At 28.9% G+C, this 26,244-nt stretch overlaps 1 protein-coding gene across 4 annotated transcripts in view; it reads right to left on the bottom strand.

The window, feature by feature from the left end:
- Positions 1-26,244, bottom strand: part of msi (RNA-binding protein musashi) — a 237,317-nt gene that overhangs the window by 5,441 nt on the left and 205,632 nt on the right. For 3 of the 4 annotated variants that reach the window (XM_071889641.1, XM_040715108.2, XM_071889642.1), the window contains exon 2: positions 3,632-3,833. In XM_071889641.1, coding sequence (XP_071745742.1) covers positions 3,632-3,833 — 202 coding nt within the window. Of the gene's footprint in view, positions 1-3,631; positions 3,834-3,926; positions 3,978-26,244 lie in introns of those variants that run through there. The other variant, XM_040715109.2, reaches the window with a different exon arrangement.

The raw sequence follows: 26,244 nt of genomic DNA, 5'->3' as shown, positions 1-26,244 counted from the left end.
AGGTGGTTTGAAAAGTTTCAGACCTAGCAAATATTGTTATCTGTTGTTATTTCATCAAGAAAATAAATTATTTTGCTTTGTAAGTTGAAACATTCAAAATGATAGTTTCGCTTGGTTTCACACTATAATCGACATACAAAAATATTTTTAGACGAATACATTGACAAAATTTACAGTGTTCGATGCAGAGCTCATAAACTTTAATTTTGACTCGAATCCAACACCATTCATTTTTGTTTTAAAAGAGGACGAGAAAGGCAGAAGGTTTAATAAATCGATATATATTATTGAAATGTCAAATTATTCATAGATTTCCATTAAATATTTCCTAGGAAAATATCACGATAGGTTTATTTGCACGCAATTTTTGATTTCCTTTGATATGTTTCCTTCCTTTGTGCCAGGTAAGATGTGTTCTTAGTCGATTTAATAAATATTTTGTTCACATAATGTTTGCTATATACATAAATGTGAAATGTATATCAAAATTAAAGGGTTCGATATGTACGATGCTTCAAATAACTAAATATAATATTTTATATAACAATAATAAAATTTGACTATTTAAAAAAAAGTATTCCAACTTCTGACCTAGCATCCCTACAGAACGAACGCTGAAAACTTTTTCAGTGGATACGTATTGTTATTTTTTGCTATATATTTTTAATCAAAAATATATTGGCATCGTAAAAACACAATATAATGTTCATTAGGTAGATTAAAACCAAATTCACAACAAAATTACAATATTTGACCCGTACTTTTCAAATTAGGATGATACGAGATGCTTAAAAATGGTGAATCTTGCAAATAGTGTTTTTTGATCTCCTTCAGCAGGAAAAACCAAAGCTCAGACAAAATAAATAAATAATAATAACCTCCCAAAACGGGGCACTCCTAATATATTGGTAGTTAACTACTAAATTTCAATGTTTCCAATATATATATATTATTTAAGTGATCAATTAATAAAGGCGTGTTTCCACTTAGTTTAAAATTAAAAGACATGATCCAAAATGTATTTCCTGCAACACTTTTTTCCCGTAATAGTAAATTTTTGTTTTTTAGAAATAACTTTTTTAGTAAGATAACAATGTCAGGTTTTTTCGACAAAACACAGAAAGCCCTTCAAGTACTGTCCCTATTATAGAATATGTAGAAACAAGGGTTAAGCTATAAATCTAAATCTGGATAATGAGAAGATATTAAAGATACAATCGTTCACCAATTGAAAAAGCTTTAACAATAAGAGATAATATAATGATTCCAAATAACATAAAAAAACAAAATGTTTTATTATATTAAAACTGTGCTTACAGAGAGCTAATATTTGTATCATATATACAGTAATACCTTGAGATAGGAGTGAAACAACTTACAATTTCCAAGTAAAAAAATTTATTGAGATACAAGCTGACCGAAACACTGACAAAATATCTACTGATAGCATTATTTTAGTCTTGTCACAATTGGGTTGTTTCGTTTGCCAACAGATTCATAGGTTAAAGATACAAAGTACAAATAAATAAACATTTTTTAGTAGATTTTCAGTGAGAATATATACTTAGCTGTTTTAGGTGAGACAAATTTATTTGAATTAAAATATTTTATTAATAAAGTACGGATTCATGAATTTGATCCCGGTTTAGCAATGTTAGTAATATGACCTTTGAAAAAAAAGAGAGCCAATTTTATTAAAGACAAATTTGACAAGCCTTTCTAATAATAAAGCGTATCTTGGATTATTTACTTAATGTAACGATGATGGAGGTAAACTCATGATATTGGAGAAAATATTGAAATTTCTAAAAATTTCCTCTGATACCGCCGAAACGATGGAGATATTAAATGTTTTTACTCGATTTCAATCCGATATATCAGCCCATGTCTACTCTACATATATATAGATTTATGAACAAACGAAATTTCATTTTGCAATAAAAAAACTTGATGCTACTAATGTTCTAGCAAAGCAGCTCATATGTAATCTACATTAAGATATGTCTTCATTCGAAAGCATCTTAAAATAATATCATTTGAAATAACTTTCTTCTTGAAAAATATATTTAATACAATTAGAAGCTTCTATTATTACCTTGAAGCAGAGCATATAATATTATATTTACTCTATGTGAAACAGCAGAGTATTGTCAAAATTACAGAAATTAAGAGCAAATAATGGGTTGGGGGAAAAGTAAATTCGTATTTATCGATTTATTGAAATGCTTTATAGGAAGTGTTACAATCAATCTATTTAAGTCAAGTGTGCGCCATCCTGTTCAATAACTTGTTGCCAACGAGAATTCAACATATAATGCCCTTCTCGTACAAGCTCTTCCTCCTATTGGAAAAAACTTGGACAACCAATTTTGACAACCCTCTATTGAGGACATATTTGTACCACATGGACGTTGGTCAGACAGTAAAAGGTGGTAATCAATTGGTGTGTTAGGTCCAAACTGTAAGGTGTGATGCGTAAGAACTTCCATCCAAGCTCCCGGATCATTTGGGCCGTCATGGAAAATGTTTGCTGTCCGGTATAGCCTTGATAAAACACAATTATTCTCCTATTCACCAATGCTGGCCACTTATATTTGATCATCAGCCTCAAACAGTCAATTTGTTCACAGCAGAGGGCAAAAACGAAAGAGTATCTGCCCCGTATACATTGCAAATTTTCATGGTCGCGTCCGACGCATTTTTCCGTTTCAAGTTGTAAAATCTAAAATATGGCGATTTTTTTCCTTTAAAGCCTCCATACTTGACGCACAATAATTCACTAATTAATTGGCCAACCACAATACTGTCCAATAAGAGTTTGTAGTATACACTTACACATTACAACGCCTTATCGTATGATCCGAGGTGACCAATAATGAACAAGATATACTATGTTTAAAACAGAGCGGGAAATACGAAATTACTGTTTCCCCAACTTAATTTATTTTTATGAATGTTATATATACTTAATAGCGAAGAGAAAAGATAGATAGATAAAAACTGATAATTTTGGTTAATCTAACTAATTTTGATTGTTATTAATAATATATGTATGTAGTTGTAGGAGAGATACTGATAAATGTTTAGACAAAAAGTAGTAACTATATGGTTAATAAATAACCGCGCTCAAACAAAATTTAACTAAATATCAATACAAAAAAAAACTTTTTTATGTATGCATAATTTAAAAAAAAGTGAAATAAACCTGAGTCTTTTTATAATTTTATAAAATTGATTTTGAGTTCATCCGTTAATTCATTGCCACGGTTCCTGCAAATGTCATAATTTCATCTTAAGGAACGACTTTATAAGTATATTTTAAAAAATACGATAATAAAAAAATTGAAGTGGTCTACAACAACCTCAACAGGGTTGGTTTGATAGCCACTTTACCTAACACTGTCTTAGAATCAAAATGTTCTATCTTGATATAGTAAAACTGTTCAGGAGCGACAAAGTATAATGTGTTACAATTACTGAATAACACATAAATAAAATGTTACATACTGTTCAAGATGTGATTGAGTACAATCGTAAAAGTTAGACTCTTAAAATTTCACCAGATAGAATATTTATACTCTAAAGCAGCGATTAATGAAAGGAGACAACAAAAAAAAAAAAAATATCCAACCTGTGTCACGGGATCTTTCATAACAAGTACATCCGTCACAGATCCAAACTGTCCAAAATACTCTCTTAATTTATCAGGTGTGGTCTGCCAAGATAGTCCACCCACGAATAGTTTCCCAGGAGAACTATCTGAAGAGGGAGTGGATCGACCAGAGGATCCAGTTTGCGAGCTATATTCCACGTTGTTACTGTCCATGCTTACACTGAAAAAAATAGATAAAAAAGGTTGGGTTAAAATGGAAATTGTAGCAATTATTTGGGAAAGACATAATAAATTATTGGAATATGTTATGTACATGAATATGTATACGTGTCTATTCAGGAAGTTTCATGTACAGAGACTGAGAGAATGAAAACATACAAAATGAACTTTTTTTTGTTTAGTTATTTTACCAATAGTATTCATAATTGGATTAGTCTTTTTGAAAGGTTTCTTTTCATACATAAATACCTTTGAATACTAAATTAAAGAATAATTAATGGAGGAGTAAGTACGTAGAGTATAATGGAAGAAGATCAAAGAACCCATAGAAATGTGTCACTTCCTATCACGCAAAGCAAAAGAAAAAAAAACTAGCCCTTAAAGGATGATGAAAACAACATCCAAAAAATATATACTGTAAAAAATTTGTTCACAAAACCTTCCCTTTTATTATAAGCCAGAATATGCAATTATTTAAGTCATAGTGAGGGATCTAGAATATACAGCAGTACTCAAAACTCAGTTCCAGTTCTATATACCCCTTTTGACCAGTTTTGTGTCGGGTCTTATGTAAGACCAAAGACCGCATTTCGGTCTTGTACATCCCAGTCCCACTTGTGGGTCCTTATATAAGATTGAATCCATCCCTCATGAAGTAAATGAGGGTTTTATCTTTTTTAACATTATTCTGTTATAGTATAATAAATTATATAACTAGGTTAAAATATTGTAAGTTTGTATTGAATGTAAAAAATAAACATTTTTTGCAAGATATGTGCAATGATCTTAATACATATCCGGAATATCATATTTGGCATAATATACCATCAATATTTGTAGAAATAATTGAAAGGACTGACAGTATTAAGAACGAGTCCTATAAACCCACAATTTTAAGACTGTGCTGGATCGAATAAATAAGGACTGACACAACACTAGTTTTGATCCGAAATATCTGATCTATTCGGATCTGGAACCAAAAAAGAAAAACCTGTATCAAGTCTTGAGTAATATAGACTACTTACTCAAGTCTAGTTCTAATAGATTTAAAAAGAAAACCTCAGAGTCTATCCGAAATAATAATATAAATTTTAGTACAAATAACTAAAAAAAAACCTAATTGGTTTTGTTCCTCAAGAACCGAAAAATTATGCAAATTACCCAATTTAAAAAAACAAATTAAATTAGGACTTGAAATCCGTGTACTAATATTTTGTGTACAAGTTCGAACTTGAGGTAGGATTTACAATCTTGCCACGACGTCATAGTATCTCTTTCTTTTTTGAACTTGTGCAGCATATTCAGAAAGTTAATATATATGATCAGAACCTTTTAATATTAAGGAAACAACTTTGCTAAGCAACGCAAATACTCCTATTATTGAAATAGGAAGAATGGGAGACTACGAATCTTTCTTGTATCTACTATAAGTTATGATGGCATCATTATTTACAGCCTAAGGGATACTTTCTAATAGAAGATCAAAATGAATGAGATATATAGAGAAATATCTCTAAAGACTCAAGCCCAAGGGGAACAGAGAATATAAATCCAGGGATTCATAATAAAGTTCAAATGCACAGAGTTATATTACTTGTAAATACATCATAAATGCGTAAGTATTACGGACCAAAATTTAAATGATAGCATAAATTATAGGCTATTCATTAAAATGACAAATGTTGTCATTTAGTAGGTAAGACGTAATGAAATGTAGAAATTTTACATATATATATACATAAAGGAACACCCAGAGACCGAGATAGGTCAAATCTATGTTATACATATCTTTATATTCATTTGTCTTTTACTTCAAAATAGACAGTTTTTGAAAATGTACAATATGTATATCAAAAGAAAAAACAACCCACCATGATTGGTCTTTCAACAATCATATAAAACTAGCTTTCTCATTGGTTAATGAGGCTTCTCCGCTTTTGTGAGTGCTTTTTCTAATCACTTCTTCTATTATATATTTTTACTCTCTTCTCTCTTCGTATTTGATTCTACGTATATTATCTATCTTCCATTTTAATTTATCAAAATGCTTATTTGACAAAGAAAAAAATATATCTTATGATAAGAGAATTGAAATATAAATATGGCTATGGAAATGGACAGTAATATCTCAGATTACGAGGAACATTCTTGTAGGAGAAGTCCTTGTAGTCTAATTAGGAATGTATGTACTGTTATTCGATTGTTTTTCAATAATATCAAGATGTCTAATCATTAAAAAAAACTGAATTAATCTTGTTCCAGTATCTTCTAAGATGCCTGTTTGATCTTTTTGAATGAATTATTAAAGGGAAGAAACCAGGTATTTAGAATGAGTTGAAGACAGAAGGCGACACATACTTGATTTTCAAAAAATCGAACTAAAAAATAGACTATTTTTCCATTTTTCATCTACCTATATATTCTATAAACTCTATCAAACATGTATCTTTAGGTGAATACTATACTGATTATATATTTAGGCCTAAAATTTGTTGATCTCCAAATATAAAATGCAAAACTAATTGTAGTACAAAATCTATAACTGTATTGATAAATTTGATTTCTAATTTTAGAAACATTTGGAATATTGAATAAGTTTGGTGTACTGTTTCCAACCGATAATACATTGAACTTTGGACTCGGATATTTACTCAGGTATCTTAATACCACCAAGTAATTTGTTAGTAAGTAATATCCTCAATTACAAAAAAACCTTCACAAGTAACTCTAACGCCACTAAGTAATACACCTAAATTGCTAATAAAACAAATAATTTAGAGTTATATGTCACGCAATCTGAAGCATTTATTACTCAATTTTCAAGAGGGATAATGATCTAGATCACAATATAGGAGTACAGTTGATTGAATCTTTCATTGTTCAATCTTTATTATCTATAAATTGAGGATTTTCAAAATGTGTTAGCAGAATATGAATAATTACATCACAGTTAAAAGCTTAGCTTCATTAATTACATACAAGGGACTGACAATTAAAAATCTCCTTATATCATAGAAAAAGGGTAATTGCAAATAATAATACATTTTTTAGTGCTGGTACTGTACGAGTTGTAGCACGGTTCGGTTTGGTACAACACTTATGAATTGGTGCGTTTTTACACTCGGTGCAGTACTATAATTTATAATAACATAATTAATATTTTGATATACAATTTTAGTTTTTTTTTTTTTTTTTTTATATAGATTTAGATAGTGAGGTCAGTTTTTAATCCATAAGCATCCCTTAATATAATAAATAATTTATGCATTTGATTATTTTAAAAAATAAAAGCATGAATTACAGAATGATAAAATACATCCCAAATGACAGATCCCAGTGGGATATTGTGATTGCAAACCAGTCTTATTTATTACTAGAGAAAGTAGACAAGCTCATCATTTTGCAACAAAAAAAAACCTGTAGATCCATTAATAATAGTATTATATTACCCTTCTATATTTTATATCAAACTTTGCTTTTATATAAGTTAAGTATATTTAGTGATCATTTATTTGTACTGAAAATAAATTATTAAAGAATAAAATATCGAAAAAAACTTAGTTATAATTAAAAAAAACCATTTTACTATTATACCGGCCCAACACCCACGTACCGTTCCAGCCCTAATATATATGTAACACTACTACACTTATAAAAATGAATGGCTTACTATAAATAGATTACCTAGGTTTGTTAAGAGTCCATAAATAGTATGCAGATGATATGCTGAATATCAATTAGTCTTTTGTGAGTTTTTAGAAGTTGACTGATTTGTATAGTGCTTTTACGTCTTTTTTTGTAACTATCATTATTTTTTTCCTTCTTGCCCCTCTACTCTTCCAAAAAAAAAAAACCTTCTGTTTGTGTAAAAGACATAATAACAACAATACAATTTAATTAATGTATGGTTATTTTGAATGGTATAAGAAAGAAGGGTATATATATAATACAAAACGGAAAAAGTTGTAGTGTAATTATTTGTAATTAGTGTGTTTAGTGAATAGCAACAACGTACGGCAAACATACAACAGAATAAAGACAACAAAATAAGAGTGCTGTTTATGTATATCCAATAGATATAAATTAGATTGAATATAGCTCCATTAGGAGGGGTTCATTCTCTTAGCCCTCACTTACATATATTCCAATCCTGATGCAAGTACTTCCTGGGGTTGTTTAATCACCCCAACATGATTTAGTACAATACAAATTTATATCTTATTATTAGATGCTCCATATAAAACTATTTACTGACGTTATAAACTGCATCACACTTGAAGGAAAGATCATCTTGATACCTCAAAGTTGATATTTTACAAACATAAAATGAACAATTAATCAAAAAAAGACTGAACATCTGCATTGAACACTACTTGATGCCAATAAAAATGACTGACATTTGAATCAAATATAATTAATATGTAATGAAAATCAATATGGAATGTCTAAATTTGTACACTTTTTAATTTTTTTTATATCGATTATGGATTTTTAGTAGAATAATTTCAGGAAACATATATAATATTTTTTTTTATTGTAATAGTTTATTATTATTTACAATATAGAAATAAGATTATAAAACGATGAAATAATTAGATATTTAATAAAACTAGCCTTTAAAGGGTTACATTTTGACAGAAAAAAAGGTTTAAGTCCATTTATTTGTTGGCCCTAATTTGATATCGAAAAGTTAACAATTTTCCTTACAAGTTTTATAGCAATGAAATGTTTTTTTTCATTGCTATAAAACTTGTTTGCGTAGGCCCAAAATGGGCTACATCAACAAAGCTGACATCACATGAGAAAATTCTATGCCCCGTTTGCGCCAACTCCAATTAAATGGAGCTAAGTTATATTTTCCTAGTTTTAATTTATGTTGAATTGATACAATCGGGTTTTAGAGTTGTCGAACAGAATAAATATTATTTATGAGTCGATGATTTATTTTTGGGTCCACTCTAATAATGAGTCGATTTTCAAATTTGAACAAACACAAGTTGACTTCATATTTCTATAAAGGAGTTATAAGACATTTTCTAGCAATTAATATTCAAAAAATTTTTTTGGATATAGATAGTATAGATGAATGCTCAGAAGTTTACCAAAATGAATTTGTCATTATTAAAACATTATCACGTAGCTTTTTTTTAAGGAATCTATAAAATGTGACATAAAATTGGCACATGGCTTCAATGCATAAAATGATGGATTAATGATAATTGAATGAATATGTTGAGGTAACTACTTTGGAGCTTATGCTACGTAGAAATTTGTAATTAAGAAGTTTTTGAAAATGTATTATGAATAAATCTTTTTTTTTCTTTTTACATAATCAAATAAAGTTACTTTTAACTCTAAAATTTACATAATACATATGTTGTTGTCAACTGCCAATTTTTATGCTTCTTATTATTGTTTTGAACTTTTATTAGTTCATGCTAGGCCCTATGAACAATTATAATAGAGATTATTTATATTATATGAAAAAATGAGCAACTTTCTTCCGAAAAGGTCGAAAGGTCGCAAGAATCAATAGAGGTAACGACATGTTTCTTTTAAGCAAAACCATTCTATCCTTTTTGCCTATTTAAACTGTATTACTTTTTCTGTCAGGTATTGAATTGTCTACAGTAACACAGAAAAAGCTCAAGTTAAATTGGGAAAAAATTCCTTACTATTAAATTAAGAAAGTCCTACATTGGGGAAGAATTCATCGATTGAGAAATGTACTTATAATAACCCACCAATATTGTATCTCTTCTCTTTTTGAAGAAAAGTTGGTGGTATAGATATAATAAGAGACACATCGTCTTCATTCTCTATAAATCTCTGCATAATTTAAAATTGTCATTTGAAAGAAGTTATGGATTAATCATCCACGTGGTATTTTTTTATAAATACAAATTAAGTATGACGTAAAATGCAGATTCAAAAATCTATTTTTATTTTTATAACAAGGAGTTTAATAGAACGCTTTAATATATAACTATATATTTTTTTTAAAACGTTCTCGTTCCTTCTTTGTTTGCTCCACAATGTCTGTGTGTAGGCAGTTAAGAAGAAGAGGAATCAGGCAAAGGAGAGTCGTGGGGAGAAGAAGAAAAAAAAGAGGGGAAAGACGATGAAAAAAAGAAGAAGTTTTTCTCCTTCTTTAAGAAAAGAATCCTATAGGGCATTGAGTAGCATTGAAGACAGAAAAGGTTTTTTTTTTTTGTAAATTGAATTTTAACAATGGTTTTCTACATACTTGTTCTTCTTAAGGATGTTATTTGCCCCCCCTCCCTTCTATTTTCATTTCATGTTGTTCTGAGTCCCTGAATTATAATTTCAATTACTGAGTTACTTATGTATATACGTATTTTATATACCATATTTAAGAAAATCATATGTAAGCATTCAAAAATATGATTTAATATTTAATTCGTTTGTAGAACGCTGCTTTTCCAATGAGACGTCACAAATTACATAATGAAGCAAAGTAATTTTAAACAATACATTGCTAGTAAACGAAGTGGACAAAAATGTCCAACTAAATTGTTCTAGGTATATGTGGTAACAAATGTTTTAATCCCTATGAAATTGCTTTGCTTCCATAATCCATTATGACCGACATAGAGAATGATGATGTCACATAAAAACGTAAAAGTATCCTGATAGCATCAACAAAATGACAGCTGTGTACTTGTCTACTATTTAGTTGGGAACATATATCTGTAGAATTCAAATTATTCATTGTAAACAAGAAGAAATATACCATGTATTGTATCAGTCCTTATTTAATACTGAAGAGTAGAACCATGGTCACTTCAATTCAGCATATTAGTTTTAAAAAATTATAAATTTAGGTCTTTGATGACGTCACTTCCTTATTTGTATTCTTTTTTTCATCATTTCTAGTACAGACAATCCTAAGAACCAGTCCCAATGACCGATCCGAAGACGGTACTGGACCAAATAAATAAGGACTAGCACAACACTACATATACTCATTAATAGGATTGTATCGTTGCTTGATATAGGACTTAAAATCGTTCAGAGTTAATCCTTGAAAAATGTCCCATTTTTTAAAATGGAATCGTGATTATCAGAATTATTATATAGATGAACCAACGTCAGTTAACTAATTGAATTCGTTCAATAAAAATAAATTATACTACATACAATTAGATTGCCATGATTCTTATATAAGACTTACAGTTATAATATTCATCATTCTTATAAACATTGGTTGTTAATCATTCCAAGAAAGCTGAGATGCATTGATGATATTGGTAATGTATCATGCCCTCGAGCATGTCATTCAGGAAAAATAAATTAATTGGATGGCTTATTTATCTCCTCTTTCTTGAAGGTATAGTACAAAACATCCTCTTTTATTTTTTTATTTAATAGATAACAATTTTTAAACCAATGATCAACTGCAATGGTTATATTAATAATTTTAAAACTTTTTTCATTTTTCTTTCAAAATGAAAGTTTGAGAGATTGCCATATGACATATCTACAAAATAAGCGTAACACTTAGACGGAGGAAGAACTTATCATATGTATATACATTTAAGAAACTTACTTAGTATTCCAAAAGATACCAACCCATAAATTCGTTATAGGGAGGGTGTACATAGATATTTTATTATTTAACTTCAAAAGGCGCTAAACGATCCCCTTGGGTGGAATAATATTTAATAGAACAGCGATTATTATCATTGCCTGTCTTGAAAAAAATAAATATTAACATATATTCCTACAATGTTTCAAAGCTTCATATATAGGCTGTCAACATAAAAGAAAACTAGAAAATTTTCCATCAAAAGGGAATTACAATTTTACTCTCCTTTTAATTATCTTCTATTTTTGTTATTAAAATATTCTGGTCAGCACTTTGAAGACATCACAAATCTTACTTTAATATTGCAAAAACATCCATGTCAAAATTACCTGAATGTAAACAGATAAATGTTATAAAAAATTCCATATCGGAGTCAAATTAAGTCTTGATATATCAAATAAAGATTCTGAACTATAATTGATATTCTTGGATATCCTAAATCGTCCCAGAAATTTGAGTATAAAGTCCATAATTAACTTCAATATGTTAATAAAAATAAGTTGTATGCACTAATAAATTAAAAAAAAAACATATTGACATTTATTCAAGATTGTTTTATGTTGACGCATGACATATATATTCTTCTTTTTTTATAAGTGAATATTCATTTCATTTATTACGTACTCGCAGAAAGTCGGTGATGCATCAATCGATGCAATTATTATTTTACAAGTCTCTTTTTACATACCGTAAAATGATTGGGTAAAAAAAAACCCAAAATTTTATGCACACTTTATGTCATTTCTTGCTTCATATCATAGATTAAATTTTATTATTTTTGAAGGGGAAAATACGAATATCCAAATATATATCATAGTAAAGAATTATGTAAGTACTATGAAATGACTAAAGAAACAAAACAAAGGAGGATTGAACTTAAAAAAATACTCTTCTTTTTTAAAGGAATGTTTGATGCAAGCAAACTTTTGAAATGAAGTTCGTTACTTTTCCCAGATCATATATTAGAAAGGACAACCGGCCCAATTTTGACCGCTTTTTTTCTCTTCAAATCTATTGCAATTTATTATTATTTAGTTACATGTTTTCCCTTAAGTAAGTAATCAGCCATATACTTATTTATCTTTTACTTTTTTCCATCCTATTTTTTTGTAGGTCAATGGATACATAGATTGTACTGAAAGTAAAAAAAAAATCTGTTTGCAAAATGATTTTAAACAATGCGAATAAACTTTTGGAATTATACACATTTAGAGAAAGGACTGCGTTAGAGAAATTAAAGTAATTAATCAAATTCAGATTCAGAGAGGATACGACACCCCCATTTATTATTGATTATATTTAGGAATAAAATTTATTACTCTATTATATCCTTCAATTCATGAAGATATGAATAGAGTAGTATCTTGTACCGTAAAGATACCTGGTTAACAAATCTTTTGGAATATATGTGGTGAGTTAATTTATATATATAAAAAGAAACGTCCAATGTATTTTTTTTTACATCAGAAACGGCCATATATGTCCTAGACATATTAGGTTAGGGTAAATTGATTTCGTATTTCCCGCCTTTTTTTAAACTAAGTGTATCTTGTTCATTATTGGTGACCTCGGAGCATACGATAAAGGGTTGTAAAGCTGTGAATGTATACTACAAATACTTTTTTGACAGTATTTACTAGACTGGTTCAGTCGTGAATTATCGTGCATCGAGTATGCACGTCTCAAAGGAAGAAATTCACCATATTTTACATTTTTACTGACTGATGGGGAAAAACGTTTCAAAAGCAACCAAAAAAATTTGGGACGTGTACGGGGGTGATCTTTCGATTCGTATTGCACAGCAGTAGTTCTGATTTTTTATTTAAAAAATAAAATCTCACAACAATTCTCCCAAAGCTATGAACATTTCCACCTTTTGAAATTGGCGATCGAACAGAAGCGGACTGCATTGGTGAATAGGAGGCAACAAATCCTTATCAAGACAAAACTAAGCCGCAGATATCTTTGATGCATACAACCTACAGTCCGAACCAGGTACCAGGTGACTACTATCTGTTTCTGTCTATGGCCTTGGCTGTCCAAACTTTTTGCCAATAGAGACAAAGGCTTCTGAGAAAAGGGCATAATGAAGCTGGATTCTCATTGGCAACAAGTTATTGAACAGAACAGGGTATACTTGGTTTAAATCGGATCGATGTAACACTTCTTATAAAGCTAAAAATACGAAATTACTTTTTCTCCAACCTATTATTCTGGATAATTAAGGATTTTATTTAAATTTCTGGAATGAATTGAGATATTAAAGAATGTTGACTACCATTTGGAGCCTTTATTTGATTTATGAGAAGGTTAATTTGGCTACGATATGGTCTTTTAAATAATACCTATTAATAGCTAATTATTACATTTGACGACGAATTTATGTGCAATTTCGCGACAACATCGAAGGATTAATAAAATAATTAGTTGGTAGAAATTGTGAATAATTTGTTGAAGAATAGAAATTTCATTCACACTTAATTTTGAGAAAAATCTTTATAGTCTACTTACCGAATTAACGAGCAACATTTATCAATATCCATTTTCAACTTTGTAGAAGTAGATTTTTTTTTAATGGTGTGATTTAATTTCTCATAATTTAAAAAAAAAAGATAATTGTATACGTTAGAGTTAGTGGTTTCGAATCCACTATAGATTAGCTATTTTTAGCTAAAGTAAAAATTAACAATTTGATTATTTTTTTTAGCAAATCAAAGGTAATTGTTTCAATCGTTAAAAAAATGATTATTATTCCAGATTATGAAAAACAATTGATATTTTAAACAATGATACATATATTTAGAAATAAATTAATATTTATTCAGTAAATAGTCACTTAAAAAGGCTTATCTAAATAACACAGAGATTATTGATTGTATTCTTTGTATATTCAGCTTCAACTAGACATACTATTAACTACCATAGTTCAAATTGTGGTATATTTGATCGACCAAAACACGTCTCTACAGATAAACCTTGCAGTCCAAGCATTTAATATCCATTAATATATTTTTAAAAACAAATGTATTATTTAACATACGTGCATTGTGACCTCAATATTTAAAGAAAAAAACTATTTGGCAAGAGAGAAATTCAACACTTTTGAGAATCAATCAACTATGTTGTACATAGAAATCAAACCATTTATTTATAAATAATAATATCAAGATTTTTCTCGTGTTTATACAAGAATAAACCAATCAAACAATGAAATTGTTGTTTATGTAGGAGCAAGGGCTTTAATTCTTATTAATGGTTTTCAACAATGTGGCGAAACACACTTGTTAACTTAAATAGATTCCCTGAATTATTAAAATCCTATTTTCACCACACCCGTTATCGCTTTTTACAATAGAAGATCTGCAATGAGAACACAGTTTTTTTTTCTTTTTGTTCAAGATCTCAGAAGAAAGACAGGTCAAGTTAATGCAAAGAATCAATCCACTGATTTTAATAAAAATTTAAGCACCATTTACTGTGAGTTTTTGCAAACTGATGGGATAGAAGATGCTTTATAACATTAGGTTGATTTATGCCCCATTTAATATGGTGGACTTCCAGAACGAAACGTAAATTTAAAATCACTTAATAAAGATTGAATGACTTCATAGTGGGTTCTTATATTAAATTAGACCCATGACAGCATCAATTTTTACTTTTGATTGGAAGGGATTTACTTTTATTTTTATTGTTGTATTATGAAAGGGGATTTGCCTCCTGCGTTCAAGCTCCTACAAAATTAATCTACCCTTTTGGAAAAAAAAGAAATAGAAGAAGATTGATTCATGTCAGTATTTTTACCACGAGTGTGCACTGTACACTCAAGTTGTATAATCCGTAGTGGATTTCAGAGTCAGTAGCATTTGAGAGTATATGACTCATTCATTCTCAGACACTATTTTTTCGTTCGTTCTTTCTTTCTCATCCAAAAGAATTGAGGATTGGAATCAACCTTCTTCTCATCATCCAAAAAAGTGTGCATTGGTTTCAAATTTTCCCTACTTTACGTTCTGCTATATCTATGTAACTCAGACAAATCTTTTCAACAATAAAAGTAAAGATATACTCCTAATAGTGTTGGGTTTCGCTCTGATGGATTTAAAAGACGAATTTTTGACGACAATGTCATGATTGGTCATTTGTTGTCCAAAATATGTTATATAATAATACTACAACTACTAAGACTAGTAGAAGAGGAGGAAAAGGGAAGAGAAGAAAGGAGGTGGAATCAACCTTCTTCTCATCATCCAAAAAAGTTCCTTTTTTGTAACCCCCTCCTTTTTGCATCACGTGGGTTTCTCTTTATTTGAATAAGTTTCCCTACTTTTACGCATATAAACACATATTGGATACACAACTTTTCTATTCTCAGGAAGCTGAAGATCAATCGCAACTGTGTAAGGTGGCAATAATAAGCAATAGCAGGCATTGTCATAATAACACTGATCACTCGTGTCCCAAAACTGACAAATTTAGTAATTTTAGCGCTTTATCTAACTCTTTCACATAAATTCCTCGTAATAAAAGATATTAATATAACGGGAATGGAAAAAGATACTTCTATTTCAATATTGGAATGGTTTTTTGGATCCAAATATAGTGATAAATGAGCAAGCGTCACAAACTCTGAATTCAAAATGAGAAGTTGAACAGCTGTGTATATTACTAACTCATTAACAACAAAAATTAAGATATTTGTAGAAACAGTCAATTAATAATGAAGGGTTGGAAACAAAACTAATTCAAAAAAGGTTTTTCTTTCAAATAAATATATAGTGAACCACTTTTTTTTTGTTGAAAATAGTAGTTTTAATTTACATTTTTCAATAGCATTTCATTTAGGTATTTTTAAAAGTTTTCTTAAACAAAAATGGCACATTCTTTTTTATTCAAAATAATGTAATAATTATATATTAAAAACTTCATTTTGTAGGACAAATCATCCCTAATTTAGGTATTTTACTAAATGCCAATTTACGTTGCAAAAAAACTTGTAGAAGGCGTGCACGGAAATCTAGAAGTGTTTTGGGGATCCAAATAGAAATGCTGGATTTTCATTCTTTAAATTTGGCATCATTATATTCAATGTAGATAAATTTTAAATCATTCAACTCTTTTTTTTTTTTGTGTATATAAATTTTAAATCTACATTAGCACCTTCAATCTTCATTACTGCACAATATATTGGTACTTTGTTTTTTTTTTTTTTTTCTATTGTAGATATTTAAAATTAACAACTTTTTACATTTCTGTATTCTGTAATTCCAATTCTCTAGATGGGTAAGAAAGTTGTGTCGTTCTATTGAAATATCATAATAGATCACATACTTTGGTGTAAAAAAAGGGGTGACATTCCGATGATAAGTATCATAACCTCCTTAATATTGAAGCTACAGACATTACTTTAGTCTCAAAATGTCTTTTTTACCCATATATATATTGGATAAAACAGCATTGAAAAAAAAAAAAAAAAAATGTCTCGTGAATATATTAAACAATATCAAAAATCAAAAAAATACATCAACCACTGGAATCACATATTTCTGGAAAACGATTATATTTTGTCATAACAATCTAGTCGTGATATATATTTATAGTAATATAGCAATAAAAACGGATAAATGGCTAGGTTTTTTTTATGTTTTTCTTTCTTTCAAGACAATTATAGTAATAAAATCGTCAACATGCAAAGGCAAAAAAAAATAGTTTTTTTGTACTGACGTACGCTATGGGATTGTAATTGCAAAAAAAGAGTACTTTACATATATCAGTTTTTCAATAGATCGAATACTTATTTCACAAAGATTGTAAAAATAGGCTGTATTCTATTAGTTACAGAGTAATTTTCAATTATACTCGACGTTCATGTAAGACAATTAGGCTTTTGCGTCGACAACTATAATTGGACAAATATTAATTATATGTAGTCTTAGTTTTGCCATTTGTTTGATAGCTTTGGCAAAGAAAAAATACACTAATAATGGGATACCCTAAAAGAGTAGACCCCCAAAACTCAATACTAATTTGTTCAGGAAGGAGTGTGGAACGCAATGCGGTCAATTTCTAGGCCAAGAAGAGGGCCTATGGGACCAAAACAGAAACTTTATTTTGAAGGTAAAAGTCACTAAAAAACAATCGTATATGGGTATTAAAAAAGTTGCCTTATTATTAAGGCAGTTGTGTATATATGCATAATATATACATTTACTTAGGCATATTTATTCAACCCTACAATGAATCAAAGTCAAGGAAAATAAGAATAAGAGAGACGGAAGGAGTATGTCTGTGTAATGGCTCCCCATTTAATACCTATATATATATATATATATAGGTATACATTGAACATAAATGCTTTCATAAGACTGTTTCAATTTATGGTTCTATGTTCATATATATATATATACAAATTTTTACATAAATATATGTAGGACCAAGGTAAGAATAGAAAAGTATGTATACAACAACTTTTGTACATAATATGCCTTTAACCCCATTCATAGGAAACAATAATAAGAAAATCTATAAATCATATAAAAAAACGCAATAATCCACAAGAAGAATATCAAATAAACTTTAAAATACACAAGAGACTCATTGCAAAAAAATAAGAAGAATAAAAAGCAAGGGAGACGCATTTCTTCGGCATACCTTACTATATTATGACCATATGCTAATGCCCCTCTCACTCAACCTTTACCAATGAGAGTAACAAGAAGAAAAAACTATAATTAAATCAAGAATTAATAGTAGTATTTCCTTTAAGGGAGGGAGTGAAAGCTTACAAACAAGAAGACATGGAAAAGAGGTAAAAAGCGTGTGTAAACATTTGGCTGGTTCTTCTTATGAGCAATTACTTTGTTGGTAATTCTTTCCCATTATAAGGAGAGTATGAACAAAAAGAGAGCAAGAGTTTGGTACACCATATGGTAATTATTCAATTAGTAGGAAAATAATTTGTCAAAAATAACGAACTAACAAAGTTACAAAACTAAGCAAATATGAAAAGAGAATAAATAATAAGGATTTGATGGTCATATATTCTACATATGCATGCATTTATGGGGTAGTTAAAAGAAAATGTAAACATGATGTGGAGTGATCATGCAGTAGCGTCCGTAGGATTATATATATATATATATTTGGCTTTAATAATTTTAAAAAAAATTACCATTTTTTAGAAAAAAAATTCTAAAATCCAGAGCTGTTCAGAAAAATATTATATTTTCTAGTAAGAATAAAAAATTCCTTTTTTTGGGGGGAGGGGAGGCTACATCTCCTGCAGCCTTCCTCATACAGACGCCCCTGTCATGTGTGTATCCACGCGGCTTTACATCAGAAAAAAAAATTAAACCATATATTTCTAGATTTATGTTATTCTCTGTTTATCCGTGTTCTGAACTTTGATTTAGAATATGCTCTTGTTTAGCTGTGAACCATTCCAAAAAATTATTGAATAATCATTATTCCTTGGTTGGTAGTAATAAGCATACTACCAATTTTAAGCCTTTTTCGGTTTCTTTTTGAAGGAAAGTTTGGAGATAAAATGAAGGTAACGATATGATGTACCATAAAAATGTACGCGGTTGATTTTTAGGAGAGTTGATCTGTTGATGATGAATTGATTTGTGAATAATTCCCTACTAGTATAGGAGAAAAGCTCCATAGTTGAAAAGAATTGGACAAAAACCAGCTGATTTTATAACATTTTTCTTCAATTAGAAGAGGGCTAAAAGTTATAGCAAAGATAACGTCGTAACATATAAAATGGGTGTACAAAGAACAGTGTTTACTTTATGCATTACCTACAATCCAGATCATAACATGATTATAATATATAATAAATTATAACTCAATCATCACAAATCATTATTTGATATCATTTAGATATTACTTTAGAGCAGTGCAGGTATATTAGTAATTATAATAAGAAAAGGAATAAAAACGCCAATCTATTTAAAGGCCAAATCCATCCATCAAGTCATTCAACTTTAAAGACGAATAAAATTTTTTGATAAAGTGCTAATATCAAAATAATTAATTATCATAAGTAATAAATCTAAAAACTCTACATTTGTTCCCCCGCCCCACCACCATAAAAAAAAAGCGCCATACTATTATTAATTATCTAAATTAGTGAATCAGGTTACGACTGAAATTGTAAGAGATAGGAGTCTGATATAAATTTACTTAAGTTTTGATATTAATACTAAATCAGTTGATTTGTTTTGAGCTTATTTAACAAGACTTATATAAATACATTCTTATAAGGCTTATATGGAAATGGATGAAAATCCTTTTCATCCATTATATTTGTATAGTTCAACAGCAATCTAAGGAATCATTGTATTGGGATAGTTAGGAGAGGCCGAAAAAAAAAGTTGTCTTTACAAACATCCTTTATATATTTATATAGAAATCGAAACCCAGCAATGGGCTAAATGGACGAAAAATTCAGTGTTTTGAAAATCAAAGTGGAATAAATTGTTTTTGTATTTTTGTAGACCCAATTCAGGCAGGTGTTCCTCGGCATATCAGGCTACTGAAACTGCCAGATTGCAGCAGATCTATTCTGTACAAGTTGTAAATTATACTATTTGCAATTTCTTTGTCTTCAAAATATTATTTAATTTCAGCATTGTAATTCAGTTCACTAATTATTAATTGATACTATCATTTCAATTTGATCTATTCAAATTACATGTTTATTAAGTATTTATGAGTAATAGAGCAGTGGGCATTTAAACATTAAAATGTGCCACAAAAGACTAATATTTTAGTAATTCGAATTAAAATAGCTAATAATCACACGATTAATACATCGATGATCCATGGTATATTCAATTATCACAAGTACTTTATGTGTTCCATTTAAAATCATTCATCTCGTGTTTTAGTTGCAATTTTTAAGTTGTTTCTACAAGTTGCAACTTGTACTTAAAATATATATAAAATAGGCATACATTTTTTTAACGCTAATTAAAATTCTGAAGCCCCTGTTAATTATACTTTTTTTGTTGCATATTTTTAGCCAAAAATTATCGACAAGTACCTAAATACGGGCGCTTACTTTGGTATGAGAACTGTTAAGAAAATATTGATATTGTGACAATTTTGTTAATCACGTTCATTATTATTTCTGCAGAAACTAAATCATTGTTCCTCCATTATTTAATAGGATTTACAGAGAGAAAGTAGAAGGAGAGAAAGAAAGAATTGTTTCAAGAGGTGTACGGAAGAAGAGAGGTAGAAAAGATTATTCTTCCTTATCGTTAATTGGTCCAATCGAAACTCCTCCAGAGAAAAGGATAATGAGATTTTTCTTTTGAATGTCAAGATATCAAAATACATACTAAATATGTACATAGCTGAAACTGATACCATTGTATGTATACATACATAAAGAGGCGAAAAACACACACTCAAAGGAGAAGACTTCAAAACACATAATCAGTTCTCTACTTCAAGTTGATAACCCCTTCTCATTTTATAAGGATGATAATGGGTTATGATAAGGAACCATCGCATCTATATCAGAGTAGAGAAGACTCGTATATGTATGTACACATTATATGGTTGCGTATAAATAAGTAATGATGAGAATGAGGGAAGGGGAGTTGGTTGCGGCGCTCAAGTACAACCACACTTTTTATGGGAATAATAAAAATTATTAATTTATCATAAAATTTGTCACAAAATGCTCAAACCACAAAAACATTTATATTACTAACAGAGTTTAAATTTATAGATCAGATGTTGTCAGTAAAGTCATTTTTTCCCCCTTAAAATTGTCCTCTTCATACAATAAAACCTTTAAAAATGGTATTGTGGCCATCGGTTAAAGAGATTTTGATATTCCTGTTTTACAACATATGTTACTCATTGACACAAAAACAAGCTGGAATGATATATATTTGGCCGTCTTCTGTTTTACAGTCAGGTCCTTTGAGGATACTGAAATTACTCTCGTATAAATGAATTTGATATCCTCGTTTTACAACATATGTGGCCAGTCAACAAAAAACCAAGCTGGAATGATTTTTCTCATGAACAAAAACACATCTGAATTAAGTACATTTTGTATTCTTCAACATATTATCAATGATCTTGGAGGGGGTGCAAATTACTGGATGACTCCTTTGAAAAGAAAAAAACTTTTTTTTGGTTTATATCCGCTAATTAAATAATTAGGAAATGATAGATTATATGGTTGAAAGGCAATATCGGGGTTAATATATGTCTTGTAAAGCAAATGAAGGTTTTCCTTAATATTTTAGATTATCAATAATTAGATCATAAAACCTAAATTAAAAAAAAGTCAACATCTTTGTTTGAGTTTAAAAAAGAAAAAAACTGTCAACTAGTTGTACTAGACACCTCATGAAATTGCATTTTTTTAAATATGAAGAGGTTCCTTTTTCACTTTTTAAGAAGCAAGGCTCAGGTTGTACATGCTTCAAAAACTGGGTTCGATCCGTGACATACCTATTACATAAGTATGTAAAGACTCGACTTTACTTAAGCCGACAATTTTCTGAAATTTCAAAATTCGAACTCACCCCAAATAATGAATATTCGACTTGACTTCAATCAAAACTCGTAATAATGAGTCAAATTTACCGTACCATACAAGAGGAAGGTAAAAAACTACAGATGAGTTGATATTGTGTAAGTAAAACCACATTAAATGATATTATGTGGAAAATCTAAGAAACTCGAACTCAAATTCTACAATAATATAAAGCTTCTTCTTCTTATTTGCTCCTGTGAATAAATCCATTTGGTACATTTTTATTATAAACAACTTCACAATGAAGCTTATATTTGAACCTACTTATATAGATTTCATAACGAGTCTACAATACTTTTCCTTCAAACAAAGAATGGTAAGAGATCTTTTATAAGCTTATGTACTAATTAAACTTTTCTTTCTCATTTTATGTATATATTTAACTCATCAATTATTAATGAATAATTATAGAACGTATCAAGATAAAAACGTTCCTTTAAATTGTTTTATTATTAGAAATGATAAAAATACATAATATATATGTTATATATTTGTAAATACTAAAGTTAGTTTGTATAAAATAGTACTTATTTTCATCTCCAAGAATATATGTTTGTGTATTTTTGTATCTGTTAAATAAATAAGTAAAAAATATATACATTCAATTGAATTGTAGCCATATTTATTAATTTTCAACCTTTTATGACCCAAATTATGTTTGAATTAGATTTATAAATTTTTCTCTCGCATATATGAAGTATATTCTGTATAACTAACACATATTTAGCATAAAAATAAAATATTTCAAAAAAGCCTGTATTTAATTGATGTGTCCCAAATTTGGTACATCAGGCACACAGACATGTATTATGAATGGTCAAATATGTCCACTTGGGGATACAAATGCAAAATGTCATATTAAGTATTTATTAGTCGATAATACTTAAAATAATGATTACATTGGCACATAACTCATGGGATTCATTGCACAAAATTGTTAGAGCGGATGAGGACGTATTAATTTTTAGATGTAACTGAAATACCTTGCGTGTTTTTGCGCAATACATATTATCATTGTTGTTGTAAATGTGTACTTAATCCGTATTATAAGATTCTAACAGATGCATCCACAGTAATTTGACTTATAAATAATTTTCCAAATTTACCAAATTTGGCGCATTGGGTCATAAAGGGTTAACACGATATTCAATTGTTGCCATTTTAACAAAACATAAAATATGGCTTCAAACAGATAAGAGGCATAACTCATTTTAGTCAATTTGATCCAATATGGTTTATATATATATATATAAGAAATAATGGTTCGCAAATGTTATTTTTTTAGTCACAAGTCAAAAGTGAATCGAGTTAATCCTCTAAAGGAATCTCATTAAAACTGCTGGAGCATATCTGAAACGTTCATGCCTTATAATACTAAAGTTGGTCTTTCTAGAAAATTGATAACATGAAGCAGGCAATTTTCTAACAAATCAATTGCTAAATGAACTATTTTTTTTTTTTTGCAAAAACAAAAACTTTAAATAACAATCTACTCCAAAATACTTTTGCCATAGACAGCAGAGGAGCTGTTGTGTGGTTTGCCTATCAGTAGACTAAATAAATGTTAATTAAACAAAGAATATTCAAATACTGGTCTTTCTAAATATATAATATTCTTTCTGTGGATATAGAATTAATATTTTGAATTAAAAAATATGTATGTATACTTTCTAAAAACATCGAAATATCTAGTTTCCTTAAAATAAAAAATCATTTGAAATATTATAGAACTGAGGATCGACTTAGGATTAATTCCTGCCTATGGCTTGGCTAGATACGGATTGGGGTTGAGTATATTTCCTGCATATTAGAACTGCTCGCAGATAATTTAATAAAACGTCATGACAGCTAAGCTACTCTCCTACAAAACATTCTTCAAATTGTAGGAGTGATCAAGGTTATTAACCTAAGGAGTGATTACATTCATTTTCGGTTTCTTTTTTAAAACATACCGGCATGTATTATTATTTGAATCCATGTCTATGTATGTAAATTGTGAACGAGTACTCGCAATCTGAATTAATATATTTTTTTTCCAATTTGTCTCTTAAGTTAATTGAATATTATTTTTGATTATCATCACATCTCAGTCCCTAATTCTAAAAAAAAAAAGTTACATTTTTCCTTAATGATATACATAAATACAATGTTTTTAAGACATTTTCAAATTGTATATTGAATTAGTTATACAATTGAATGGTACACAATAACATATCCAACTATGAAGCTATAGAGTAAATGAAACAAAAAAAAAACTTTTTTTTGTTTATTTTATGTTTTGTTCGAGATGAAGAAAAAGTTTGTAGAGATTTTTTATTATGTATTTTGTTTCGTCTAAATATATGTGTATATGTATACTACAGAGAAGAATTGAAAATGACTGTTTTATATTTCTTTTCTTTGTAAGTCGATAAAAATCAACCTAAAGGAATAGGAGGTTAAGAGGGGGGAGGGGACTTCGGCTCCTTTCTTTCTTTTTCTCATTTAAAGAAAACAATAAAATATTATAGTAAAAAAGCTTCAATTTTTATTTTTAGAAAAAAAAATTATACATTCTTTCACGTAAGACACTTCTATCCTCCTCTTTACAATGTTTGTAGTAAGTGAAAATAAATTCACACTTTCATATAATATAAATGAATGAATAAAATTTGCATTTGCAAAAAAACTATGTGACTGGAGTACATAGTTATTATGTACAATTTTGCATCAAACCATTGGAAGTATAATACTTGAAGACCATAATGTACAATTGATAATTGTATCTTGAACTTCGGTCCTAGACGGATTTTTTCCCCTCGGTTCCGTCTTTATTGTTTTTTTTAGACCGATAATTTGTTCCAAACAATTAGTTTCTAATACGCAAGAAGTTCAATATTATTTTTTATTATCATATAATCTCATACTCGAATTCTCAGGCCGTGGAATTAAGTTCAGCCGTTTTTAAATCGTGAAGCGGTTTTTTTTGGTCTCACTCTTTGGACCAATTTTTAACTTATCCTCTTTATACGAGTATAAAACATTTTAAAATACATATATCACGTTATTGTAACAATTTGTAAAGTTTGGTTAGACACGTGACAACTTCAATCTATCATCTATAAAATTGGTCTAGAGCAACTGTTTTCCTAAGGGGCGGAACAAAAACACATTTTTCACTGGGACAGGTTCAGACCAAACTTCTTAAAAGATTGTATTAATTCGGTCCAACTAAAATCAACATATCTCAGATTGGTCTAGGATTTCCAGTCAAAAACTTAAAACTATTTGATGTGTTCTACGAGATTCATCATATAGCAATAGCAAAAAAAAAAAAAACCTTGATATTTTTACTGTGTTTTTATTTTTTTACAATCATTTTTTTTCATTTCAACTTAGTTATAAAATTTGTAACTTGCAAATTGAAAATCAGGAGAGGATCAATTTTCCTTTTTTTCTTAAATAACAAGCTTATTAAGGTTTTAAATATATAAATTAAAACCAATCACATTTTTTATCTAAATTATAGTTGATTTAAGTAAAAATACTGTATTACTTAAGTTCTTTTTTTTTTTAAATATTTGTCAGGTCATCTTATCTAACGGAACAGGTCAAAGAGTTGATAAATATAATACATGTGTGATTCAACAAGGTTATTTTTAAAATCCTTACACAGGTAGGGTTAATTGATAATAGTCCTATATTTATCTTATTTACAAAGATAGTTTTTTTTGTGCAAACTGGAGAAATTATATCATGGATCAAGTCATTGTTTCTCAAACCGTACTATTTAAAATGTTTCTGCCTTTTTCCGAAATTTTTTTTTCCAGAATATCAATAATAGTTTCGAACCAGTTTCAGTTCCAAAATGAGTATCCGTATGTTGGTAAATATTCATACATTTTTGACTAAAAAAAATAAAATAAATTTTGTTGAGGGCAATTCGTATGGAATTACAGAGGCATCCGTAGGATTTTTGTTTGGATTGAGAGGACCAGCAACTAACTCATAAATTTAATAACTTTTTTTTATAATAATTAATATAAATTATTGGTGTTTCTTTTTATTCAGAACTATTTTGTTTGAAGTAATTTGCTCAAATATTCACTGGCTACATCATCGGTGGACAAATTTTTTATGACGTAGGAGCGTTGCAAGTATAGATTCTTATACAAATTTAATACCTGATTTAGTACCAAAGTACCGATTTAAATGCACAAGTGGCTCGGAGACCACTACAGTACCGAGATACCAAAC

Source organism: Lepeophtheirus salmonis, chromosome 6, assembly GCF_016086655.4.
Source record: "Lepeophtheirus salmonis chromosome 6, UVic_Lsal_1.4, whole genome shotgun sequence".
Lineage (NCBI taxonomy): Eukaryota > Metazoa > Arthropoda > Copepoda > Siphonostomatoida > Caligidae > Lepeophtheirus > Lepeophtheirus salmonis.
This window is presented reverse-complemented; position numbering and strand designations above follow the sequence as displayed.